The 13,254-nt window shown below is 37.5% G+C and overlaps 1 protein-coding gene across 1 annotated transcript in view; it reads left to right on the forward strand.

Moving 5' to 3' along the window:
• Positions 1-12,161, forward strand: part of LOC144974494 (uncharacterized) — a 117,726-nt gene extending 105,565 nt beyond the window's left edge. The window contains exon 4 of the mRNA XM_078917402.1: positions 11,963-12,161. Coding sequence (XP_078773528.1) covers positions 11,963-12,066 — 104 coding nt within the window. The 3' untranslated portion in view covers positions 12,067-12,161. The remainder of the gene's footprint in view (positions 1-11,962) is intronic.
• Positions 12,162-13,254: the final 1,093 nt, after the last annotated feature.

Below are 13,254 nucleotides of genomic sequence, written 5' to 3' on the forward strand. Positions count from 1 at the left end.
ATGTTAAAAACAAGATATGGAGAACATGGATGACAGTAACGATGAGGGGGAAGACACAGGTTATGGTGGAATTTGGAATAATACGTTAAGTAAAGCAGGTTTTATAGAAACATATTATTATGTTATCTAATTTGAAACAGCGACCTGTTGTCAGTCCAATAATACTCAGCTCAGTCAGCGTGCCAATGGGAATAAAATTCCATTTTTTCTGTAAGTGTTCGTGAGGGGACATCGAATTATTTATGCATGTGTGTGCATGTTCATCTAATTTGTTTCACTTTAATACATTTTCAATAACTGGACAACCGCTTCTACCATTAATTTTTCTTACTACTTCTACTACTACTACTACTACTACTACTACTACTACTACTACTACTACTACTACTACTACTACTACTACTACTATTGCTACTACAACTACTACTACTACTAAAACTACTACGACTTCTACTACTACTACTACTACTACTACTACTACTACTACTACTACTACTACTACTACTACAACATTTACTTATACAACTACTACTTCTACTACTACTGATACTACGACTACCTACGATGAAGACAAAGAAGTTGGTGATACTACCACAACCATTACTGCGTTTACTGCCTAATAGACGAACGATCAATAACTTTTTAGGCATACAATAGGATACCAATATACCACTTTTAAAAGAAGGATCTCCAACCAAACCCTTCAACTTTACATTGTCTCATAATAGCTAGAGATTCTTCATCTTCTTCATTGACCTTTAAACTCAATGCCTTTTAGTAACAGAAGTGCTTTTGTTTGACGAGTCTTTTAGAATTGTCGGCTTGAAGTGTCCGTGGGTTTCTATTCCTGGTCCATTCCTACCACGATACTCTAGTGGGCCTTTTAATTGTCAATGGTTTGAAGGCCATGTATTCTTGAGACGTTTTAAGACCGGAAGCAGGGCGTCTTTTCCATTGAAGAACGATTGGCTAATTCGACAGATATCGAGTGTGCGACGACGTATAAAAATACCCATAAAGATAAAAGTAGATGAGAGACGCATGCGCACAACCAACATGACGTTCTCTCTCTAATAACTTTTCTGCCGTTGACATCACAGACTAGGGGTGACGTCCAATCAAGGGACGCTACTCTTCCGCTAATCTCATTCCCTATTGTTCAATCTCAAAACTTGATTTCCCTTCCCTGTTAATGCGAGTGCGTGTTTGTGTAAGCATCTGTGTGTGTGGGTGTGTGTGGGTATGTGTGTGTGTGTGTGTGTGGGAGTGTTGATGGTTGTTTGTGCTCGTCTGGATATGTATGGAATTATGTGCACCTGCCTATGCATGCAATCGCATGTCTTATATTCTTCGTCCTGTTAATATCATTGCCGTAGATTTGTATTTTATGAAGACCCTGTGTTGGTTTTGCGAGGTCCCAGATTGGAAAGTTTTGAAAAGATGGGGGTCATTAAAATCGATTGATCTTTGAATGACGAGTTCTCTGGCCAAATCTTTAATGCCCTTTATTCCACAGTATGACAGTCAACTGGTGAAAAGAACAAAACCATCGTTAATAACTTGATGTCTGAATATGAATGATTGCTGGAGTGTTTGAGCAACCTATTATGTGCTGTCCGATGATAGGTCAGCTGTTTTATCACCTGTATTTCAACAACAATAAATGTTTTATCTAAGTCTTCAGCTAACAATATAATATCAATAAAAGAATGAGTGGTAATTGATGATTCGCCCGTTACTAAGCATTAACCAATCAGATTATATCATGCCATTTACCCCGATTCTTCCCTTTGACTATTTATTTCCTGTATGAAGAGGCTTGAGATACCGCCTACGGTACATGCCAAACACACAAATAGGTCAGGCCCAATTATTGAGTCTTTCTCACAATCTTTTGACATATTTGATAAAGGAATTGCATCGCAAAACCTGACGACACGATGCATTTTATTTTTTACAATTGTCTGTGTCAAAATTGTGAGTGATGCTCAGGATCTGTGGGCTGTTTACTCCGGGTGGTGGGAAAACGCGTCAGTTGGCTATGGGTCTTCGGCTCATGGTCAGCGGTTGATTTCAAGGCCAAAATATACTTAAGTTTAAATTTCATGTCAAAATTAAAATAGATTTAATTATCTTTATTCGACTAGATAGTTTTAATAAAATATACCATAACTGACGTAATTTTCAAAAATGTATGCACTGAATGTTGATTGAAGAACTGAAGGCTCATACTAGAAGATAATAATTAAAAAGATATCCCTGTCAATAGCTTAGCAGACATAACTACAAGAGGTCAGCGAGGAACCATCAATTCAGTTGAAGACCATCCGCCTCACTAGCAAGGACTGGTATCGTTTAAAAGAAGGATCTCCAACCAGAACCTTCAACTTTACATTGTCTCATAATAGCTAGAGATTCTGTATCTTCTTCATTGACCTTTAAACTCAATGCCTTTTAGTAACAGAAGTGCTTTTGTTTGACAAGTCTTTTAGAATTGTCGGCTTGAAGTGTCCGTGGGTTTCTATTCCTGGTCCATTCCTACCACGATACTCGAGAGGGCCTTTTAATTGTCAATGGTTTGAAGTCCGTATATTCTTGAGACGTTTTAAGACCGGATGCCTGGCGTCTTTTCTATTGAAGAACGACTGGCTAATTGGGAATGAGATTAGCGGAAGAATAGCGTCCCTTGATTGGACGTCACCCATAGTCTGTGACGTCACCGGCGGAAAAGTTAGTAGAGAGAGAACGTCATGTTGGTTGTGCGCATGCGTCTCTCGTCCTCGCGGAAGTTATAGGAAAACGCGTAAGTTGGCTAAGTATGGGTCTTTGGTTCAAGGTCAGCGGTTGATTCAAGGCCAAAATATACTTTAGTTTAAATTTCGAGTCAAAATTAAATTAACTTAAATAATATTTATTCGACCAGATAGTTTTAATTGAATATACCATAACTGACGTAATTTTCAAAAATGTATGCACTGAATGTTGATTGAAGAACTGAAGGCTCATAGTATAAGATAATAGTTAAAAATAAATACTATTAAACTTAAATAAATAAACTTCCCTTTATTCATCCCATAGGGGAAAGTTGTCTCTATGGTCTATTCCAAGGTAAGACTGGAATAACCCAGGCGTCAACAGCAGTGCAGCGCCGCGAATTGAGCGAGGGCGAGGTGACTTGCTCAAGGCCACACAGTGCAGCGGCGGGCGATCGAACTCGGAAGCAAAGACCGTACAGTGGAGCCACGCCTCCCCTAAAAAGATATCCCTGTCAATAGCTTAGCAGACATAACTACAAGAGGTCAGCGAGGAACCATCAATTCAGTTGAAGAGCATCCGCCTCACTAGCAAGGACTGGTATCATTTAAAAGAAGGATCTCCAACCAGAACCTTCAACTTTACATTGTCTCATAATAGCTAGAGATTATGTATCTTCTTCATTGACCTTTAAACTCAATGCCTTTTAGTAACAGAAGTGCTTTTGTTTGACAAGTCTTTTAGAATTGTCGGCTTGAAGTGTCCGTGGGTTTCTATTCCTGGTCCATTCCTACCACGATACTCTAGTGGGCCTTTTAATTGTCAATGGTTTGAAGGTCGTGTATTCTTGAGACGTTTTAAGACCGGATGCCTGGCGTCTTTTCCATTGAAGAACGATTGGCTAATTGGACAGATCTCGAGTGTGCGACGTGAAAAAACGATAAATGCCGTGATTTGAATACGCTTCAACAGTCGTAACGTCACTTCCCTCGTAATGACGCATGGTTACTTAGTAACTGGCTCTAAACAATTGGAATAATGGCGGACGCCCTTATGAAATATATCTCCGACGAGCATAAAAGCGTATCCATAGGGGGGAAAAACCTATTATAAATCTGATCATGTTTTGACTTTTACACATTCTGTTCACAAGACATATGAAAAGGTCTAGCCAGCATGAAGAATAAAAAGTAATGATTTTCTTTGTTTAGAACCACGATGGCCACCGTTGCCGGGCGGCGTGACATCAGACTATTGAATCTAATTGATGGTTTGCCCGTTACTAAGCATTAACCAATCAGAATTTTTCCTCCATTTACCCCGTTTCGTCCCCTTGACTATTTATTTCCTGTATGAAAAGGCCCGAGATCCCCTTAGTACATGTCAAACACACAAATAGGTCAGGCCCAGTTAGTGAGTATTTCTCACAATATTTTGACACACTGATAAAAGAATTGCATCGTAAAAACCTGACGACACGATGCATTTTTTATCCAATCATCTATGTTAAAATTGTGAGTGATACTCAGGATCTGTGAGCTGTTTACTCCGGGTGAAAGGTAGGCACTTAAGGTTGTCATGCTTCGGAACACGGTCAGCCGTTGATTTCAGGGCCAAAATATAGATGGTAAATGCTTGGCTAAGAAGCTCATAACATTGCCATCCGGAAGTATAACGGACCAACACACAAACTCTGTGTAACCATGAACTTTTATAGTCGGGTTGATACAGTACAGTGAGCATTACTCATAAACGCGGATGGCAAAACACAATAACAAAGACCTGGGTGACGTCATCTTCGAACTATCTATACTTCATTAAGAATTTTAGAGCCAAAAAATAAAACAAAAAGTTCTAGTAAGCATGAAGAATAAAAAGTACAGATTTTCTTTGTTGAGAACCAAGATGGAAGCAAGAAGAAGAAGAAGAAGAAGAAGAAGAAGAAGAAGAAGAAGAAGAAGAAGAAGAAGAAATATATAACCGTTCTTATGACCTCGGAAATTGGCCCAGGGATTCTGGGGGGAAGACAAAAGAGTTAGTCTGCTTCATCTCAAGTATTTATTATGGTTGTCAGGAAATTGCTGTAGGAAGACCCAAAAATAAGTCACGGCTTATGCGGGTAGAATGAAACTTTACAATGGAAGATTTGGGGAAAGGAAAGATAAAAAGATGAGGGATTAATATAAACTCTCTCTCTCTCTCTCTCTCTCTCTCTCTCTCTCTCTCTCTCTATATATATATATATATATATTATATATATATATATATATATATATATATATATATATATATAATTATCTATCTATCTGTACTATCCGTGCTGCTCTCGTGGAGGGGAGGGGGGGGGGGGGGGGGGGGTAATGATGTCAGATTGGAGTAAACTCGAACTAGGCATGTTCATGGGATTTGACAGGATTATGGCCAGATCGCTTGCATAGGAGTGTTAAATAACCTGTGGGAGTGTCACGTGATAGAGCCCTCGGACCCACCACTCACAAAACGCTTTTTAAAGTTTACTATAATATTTCCAAGCTTAAAATATTGAAATATTAAAATGAGTAGTTATCAAGTATCAAGATACTTAAACTTTGAATTCATAAACTAAGATGGCGTATATTTAAAGAAATATGATCAAGTTAAAAACATCCGATTTATTCATTAAAATTTCTGGTAAAAGTAAAATAGTTTTTATTCATATTGTGATGAATTGTAATGATGTAACGATGAAAACTGGTTTATTTAGCACATCATACAAGTACAAGGTCAATTATGATGAGTGCTCAAGAGTCATTGGAGCGAGTGATAAAAATTTAATCAATAATGACATGGAAAAGGAGAAGGAGGAGGAGGGGGGGGGGAAGAGAGGATACGGAGAAGAAGGGAAAGTGAGGACAGAAGAATGATAAGTAGGAAGAAAGAAAGAAGAAAGAAATCTGGAAGAATGTCTAGATATCAAACACATGCCAATAACTTTTCTGTCGTTTGTCTGGATAGAAAGCGATGTGAAAACGTTAAAACTCTCTCCTTACCAGCCATTTTCAGGATTTTCCCCCAAAACTTCACACCCAACTAATAAAAATAGATTTGTTATCACGCTGACATAATAATAGTAAAATTCTTGCCATACATAATTTCTTTAGCAAAACATACTCTACAACACACTGTTCATCTTCTTTAAATTTTATGATTTACAAACGAAATTTGAATAAGAAAAATGTTGGTTGTATCGTAACGAATGTGACGATTTTCCTATAGATAGAATGCGCTTGGCCAAGGAGTTCACAACATTGCCATCCGGAAGTATAACGGACCAACACACAAACTCTGTGTAACCATGACCTTTTATAGTCTGGTTAAAACAGTTTAGTGAGAACAACTCACAAACGCGGATGGCAAAAACCATAACAAAGGCCTGAGTGACGTCATCTGCATACTATCTATAGGAGAGGGTTAATTGTTATTTTTGTTTTTGGCTGAAGAAATGTTTTGAGACTGAAACTTTCCGTTTTATATTATATTATATTTTTATTTCCATTTTTATTTTATTTTAAGCTGTTATATTCAATTTTGAACATTATATTTCAGTCCACAGCGTCTATAAGCAAAAATAATTCACTTTGTCTTATTGTAAACAAAGCTCTTAAAAGGATAACGGGCAAACAGCCATATATATATATATATATATATATATATATATATATATATTATATATATATATATATATATATACATATAAAACAAGATATGACGCCCATGATACGTTATTATTAATCTGTTTTGTTTTTGTTTGTTTTTTGTTTTTTTGTTTTTTTTTTTGTTGCCGACCAAGTCCTTCTTTTACACCAGAGTAATGTGAGAGAATGAGAATAATCTCCCTTTTCCAAAGAGTCAACTTTACACCAACGACAACCGGACACATACGCAGCTGTCCGATGGGAAGTGTCATGTCACAATATATATATATATATATATATATATATATTATATATATATATATATATATATATATATATATATAAAATATATGGAATAGTATCATTAATAACAAAACAAACTTTAAACGCCTATAATAACATTTTCGCGAAGTCCCAGGTTGGAGGGTTTTTGCCAACATGAGAATCATTTAAAACGATCGATATTTGAAGGACGAGTTCTCAGACCAAATTTTTAAATACCTGTTTTTCCAAAGTAAGGCAGTGAAATGTTTAACTCTCTCCTTACCAGCCATTTTCAGGATTTTCCCCAAAACTTCACACCAAACTAACACAATAGATTTTTTATCACTCAGACACAACAGCAGTAAGTTCTTTCGATAAATAAATTCTTTACCAAAACATGCTCTATAACACACTGTTCCTTTTCTAAAAAAAAAATATAATGTACAACAGAAATTTGATTAAGAAACATGTTGGCGTAACAAATGTGACGATTTTCCTGTAGGGATTGAGATTAGCGGAAGAGTAGCGTCCCTTGATTGGACGTCACTCATAGTCTGTGACGTCACCGGCGGAAAAGTTATTATTAGATAGAGAACGTCATGTTGGTTGTGCGCACGCGAGGACGAGAGACGCATGCGCACAACCAACATGACGTTCTCTCTCAAATAACTTTTCAGCCGGTGACGTCACAGACCATGGGTGACGTCCAATCAAGGGACGCTACTCTTCCGCTAATCTTATTCCCTATAGTTGGTAAGGAGAGGGTTAATGCACGATGAGAGCGAACCTCGTACATTATGGTGTGTAAATGCTCTACTATGGCCATTCCACAAGAGAGAGAAAAGGAGCGAAAAGATAATGAGAAAGCATTTTACGATCCTTTTTATTTAAACCACACGATCCGATCCTATTTCCATTATGTCGTTATAGAGAAGCAGTTTTCAACCGTTACAGGCTTTTTTTTTTTTTTCTTCACCTGATATGTGACCATTTTTTCTAAAAGTTGTGTTATCTTTGGGTGAAGCTTATGCTTAAACTTGATTTTTAAATTTACTTGGAAAATTCGATCTCAGATAAATGCCTTAATTATGGGGGAAAACATTAGAGTCCAAGAATATTTGTATTGTTATATCGCATGTCATTTCTTATCAAAATATATCATATATAATAGAGTGGGTGATGGGGAGAGAGAGAGAGAGAGAGAGAGAGAGAGAGAGAGAGAAAGAGAGAGAGAGAGAGAGAGAGAGAGGGGGGGGATAGAGAGAGGGAGCAGAGAGAGAGAGAGAGAGAGGGAGATAGAGAAGGGAGAGAGAGGAAAGCGCTTTGAGCACATTTAGTGGATATTGCGCTATTTAAAAAGCTCATTAAAAAATAAAATTTAAAGATATATTGTGCCCATGGCTTTCTACCTCGTCAGTTTGATACGCGATGCTCTTTTGTTAAAAACGACGAGCAGGATTCAGATCTAACAAACCATAATATTGTTATAGCAGACTTAATTGTTGTCATGGAAACACTCTCAAACAAACGCAAAATAAAAATTGAGCTTTATATAGCGCAATATCCACTACATGTGCTCAAAGCGCTTCACAAGGTTAACAGCAACATTTAACATGTAGGACGGGACATGACGCCAATTAGGCGATATTACAATTTTTCGGACAAAGACAACGCTGTTAACGGCCAGGTACTCATTTTACACCTGAGTACGGTGAGAGAATGTGAGTAAAGAGCCTTTTCCAAGGACTCAACTATGCGCCAAGCGCGAGGCTCGAACCCAGGACCTTCCTATCTTAAAGCGAGTGTTAAACCATTAGACCACATAGCCGCACAACCTTAAACCAAGCCTGTTCTTGAGTTCAATTATCAGACCTTCTATTTTGTGCACGTTGGTTAAAAAGCAATAGATGATGAGAATAATAGTAATAATTGGCAGAAACCCAATCTCGTCTTCACAGGGTTAACATTATGTTCTATCACCGTGGCGAAGCGATATGTAACAATTATTAATCGATTTCCCTAATGCATCCTCTCTAAACTTAAAAAAAAAAGAAGATGAATCCACATTTCTTGTTTTTAAGATCGTTATCTTGTCATTCGCTGGACTCCAGTGATGGAAAAACGAAAAATAAAACGAATTAAAAAAACAAAAATGAAAAATAAAACAATAGAAACCATTTATATTATAATTGGCTGTTGACAAAATGCCTTTTTAGTTGTTGGTAAGTCAAACAATCAAACTCAAAACAGTATATTCTGTGTCATTGAATCGGATGTTTAAAATAGAAGTTCAGTTAAACTTATAAAATTGCTGTGGTTGTTGTTGTTGTGGTTGTTATTTCTGTTGTTGTTGATAGAATGTGCTCAGAGATATATTATCATGGTTATTGGTCCGAATAGGCCTAAATAAATACATACTTAAACTTGAACTTTTAAAATGGCCTCATTCATTTGACTGACATTTCTTTCTGACATTTCAAGTTCAATTTTCTAATCGGGAACAAAAGTGTGATAATATCAAAATACTGGTTCTAATCTCATTAGAAGTGGAAAACCAGTCTTCCAGATAATTTGATACACATACCCCTGGGGGTATTGCTCTTCTTGTTTAGAGTGATGAAATTTTATTTTCTGATCTGAATAAATGCTGGTTGTCAACAAAAATGATTCATATTCGCTCTTGTACAGCCCATAATCCTAAGAATGTGTCTATACATATTGCTTCCAAAATAGTTATGCCACCTTCCAATTCAATATGTAACATATTCATTGTTCTCTATTAACTTCCAATGAGTTTTGAACCGGATGATGAGAGGAAGGTTGGACGTCTGTGTCCCTACTTCTCAGACACATTCTGATTATATTGAAACTCGTGTTTCTTCATGTAGTTCATTCCTAGATCATACTGGTTGGATGTCATAAAATCTATCGATATCTATAGTAAATAAAACTCTCGACTGACCCTAGTGTTTCTCCATCCAGACATTTTGAAAAAGGAATTAAAACGTTTGATATATCGGGATTAATGTTTGTCTGTGTGTGGGGGGGGGGGGGGAGTTCATGCATGTTTGGTGTTATCTATTTTAATCAATTGTTCTATGAAGAGAGAGTTTCTGACTATAATTATTATGACAAAATAGTGTTTTATCAATGTCGTGTGGCAGTGGTGGAAAATATCGTTTCTAGCTCGCTCTCTTCGTCTTCTTCTTCTTCTTCTTCTTCTTCTTCTTCTTCTTCTTCTTCTTCTTCTTCTTCTTCTTCTTCTTCTTCTTCTTCTTCTTCTTCTTCTTCTTCTTCTTCTTCTTCTTATTCTTATTCTTCTTTTTACATTCTTCTCTTCCTCCTTCTCCTCCTCCTCCTCCTCCTCCTCCTCCTCCTCCTCCTCCTTCTCCTTCTTCTTCTTCTTCTTTTTATCTTTTATTAACATAAACCAACCGAAATAGCCAACATAGACTGGGGTATTCTAACATTAGTTTTCCATCATATGCGACTGGTATTATATCAAATCGAACTTGATACAGTAATTTGAGAGCAAAGGCACATTTTAAAATTTTTTGATATTTGTATTTTCTGAATATTTAATGACCAAAAACTCATTTCCCAAAAGACTGCAATCATTATAACTCCAATATGATCCATCTTCCTAAATCGATTTTTTTAACCTACCTCATTCTGCCGGGTGGACACAGGGAAAGGGGTGGGAGTGGGAGTGGGACTTCACCTGAGATCGAACTCGCTCCCTTTGCGGCTATGTGGTCTAGTGGTATCACACTCGCTTTCGGATCGGAAGGTCCTGGGTTCGAGCCTCGCTCTCGGCGCATAGTTGAGTCCTTGGAAAAGGCTCTTTACTCACATTCTCTCACCGTACTCAGGTGTAAAATGAGTACGTAGACGTTAACAGCGTTGTCTTTGTCCGAAAAATTGTAATATCGCCTAACAGGCGTCATGTGCCGTCCTACATGTTAAATGTTGCTGTTGACCAGCGACCCCTTGTAAAGCGCATTGAGCACATTTAGTGGATATTGCCCTATATAAAGCTCAATTTAGAAAAAAAAAAGACAAATAAAGCGGGTGCTTTACCAAGCGAACAATCGGACCCCCCCCCCCCCCCCCCACACACACACACACACACATACACACAACCGTATGAGGTGACGGATTTCAAATATTATAAAGAAAGTTAAACCTGAGAGTCCGTTCTTGAAACTCCAGCTTTCTCCAGACATAATACCGTTTTGAGATGGTTGGTCACATATATAAATATGAGTGACTCATCGTTCAAAAACGGTATTATGTATGTCGGGATGACCAGCTGCTTAAAACTCAAATTCAATTTAAACTGATCAAGAAAATAGAATCTCGGTTCTTAGTACTAAAAAATTACTTTTTTTTTTCTCAATAAAACGTATAAATTCATATGATATCATATTTGTGACCCTTCGCCTCAAAACGGTATTAAGTCGGGTGGCTTAAGATGTTGAAAATTGAATTTATAGCCAGAAAATCAGATGTGTGTTGAGTTTGTAAGAGAATGGATTCCATATTATCGGGTGCTAATGCCGACAATTTATATTTTTGACCAGTTTAACATTTACTTCGGCTTTTAAGCATCTGGTACGTTCCGATATTGTACCGTTTTGAGACGATGGGTCACATTTAACACCCTCCTTATACGCCGACTGCTTGTTGACCGAGCACTTATATCATAAGCTATAGAACAGGTCAAGGTGACAGATCAACCCCCCCCCCCCTTCCCCTCCCCCAGCCAATAGATAGAATGTAGTTGACGTCACTCGGGTCTTTGTTATTGTATTTTGCCATCCGCGTTTATTAGTAGTTCTCAATAAACTGCATCAACCGGACTATACAAGTTCATGGTTACACATAGTTTTGTGTGTTCGTCCGTTATACTTCCGGATGGCGATGTTGTGAGTTGCTTAGCCAAGCGCATACTATCTATAGACAACTTTACGAATGAAAATATTTTGTTTCAATGTACATATAGATAGAATGAAGTTGACGTCAATCGAATATTTCTTATTGTTTTTGCCATCCACGTTTATGACCACTTCTCACTAAACTGAATTATACAGACTATAAACGTTCATGGTTACACATAGTTTTGTGTGTTGGTCCGTTATACTTCCGGATGGCAATGTTGTGAGTTTCTTAGCCAAGCGCATACTATCTATAGACAACTTCACGAATGAAAATCTTTCGTTTCAATGTACATAGTATACTAACGTTTATTTTCTATTTTCTATTCTCAGGTTCGAGCAGTGGCGGTAACGACCCGATAGGCGGTATTTGGCATGATGGTCCCGTTGTCGACTCCGTTGTGGCTCAAAGAAGACACGTCCCAGACAAAATATGAGGTGATGAAGATGAAGATGATGAAGATGAAGATGATGAAGATAAAGGTGATGAAGATGAAGATGATGAAGATAAAGGACGTTATGTTTTGCTTAACTGTTGTAGATTTGATTTTATTCTTTAACAACGTTGAAGTTTCTTAAGAATAACTAAAAACGACTTGGTTCAAATACTTGTTGGTAAAGCCTGATAAACTTAATGACTGTTTCTGACCTTTAAAGAAACTGGAAAAAAAAATTGTGATCCAAAACCTCAAAACAGTATTTTAAGTCGGTGTGATTTTGATCCTGAACAGAAATATCATAGTAAGAATAACAGTAAATTGGATTGGTTTTCCGATTTTGGGGCATTGATCTAAAATGTGCGTATAAAACAGTGCCAAACAAAACAGTAAAAAACGGAGAGAAAAATATAAGGGGGAAAACGTAAACATACTAAAAAAGTCAGCCTGATTAGAATGAGGATCGGAACTCAAACCTCCTGATGGTCCCTGTGCCCGCATTTATCACTTTGATATAAATTTTTTAAAAAAAAACAATTCCTTTTATTCACCCATAGGGGAAATTAATTTGTCTATTAATTAATTTCCAATGGAAGACTGGAATAACCTTTTGGTTACGAAGCAAGGACGGTAACGCCGAGCCTCGCTGCCTCCTATTCAATTATGTGTTCTTGAAGGCAATAACTATCATTTTATACATTGCCAAAAAGTAAAATCTCACATCTGTCGGTCACAGAACAGTGAGTGGAGCAGGCACTTATGTAGATAACAATAGGGAATGAGATTAGCGGAAGAGTAGCGTCCCTTGATTGGACATCACCTATAGTCCGTGACGTCCAATCAAGGGACGCTACTCTTCCGCTAATCTCGTCCGTGAGGACGAGAGACGCATGCGCACAACCAACATGACGTTCTCTCTAATAAATTTTCCGCCGGTGACGTCACAGACTATGGGTGACGTCCAATCAAGGGACGCTACTCTTCCGCTAATCTCATTCCCTATAAGAAATTAAATGAGTAGGAAAGTGCCAGAAAACAATAGGGAATAAAAGTTTTGCGGCGGTGATGGAGGCTCGTACGATAGCCATCGTAAAGTTATAGCCTGACACTGACCGAAAAATGACGTCAAAATGCCAGTCTTTTGCCACAAAAGAAAACAAATGGTGAATTGTATTCAATAGTTCAACC

The sequence above is a fragment of the Berghia stephanieae genome, chromosome 6 (genome assembly GCF_034508935.2).
Source record: "Berghia stephanieae isolate SIO BIC M18660-M18661 chromosome 6, UCSD_Bste_1.3, whole genome shotgun sequence".
Classification (NCBI taxonomy): domain Eukaryota; kingdom Metazoa; phylum Mollusca; class Gastropoda; order Nudibranchia; family Aeolidiidae; genus Berghia; species Berghia stephanieae.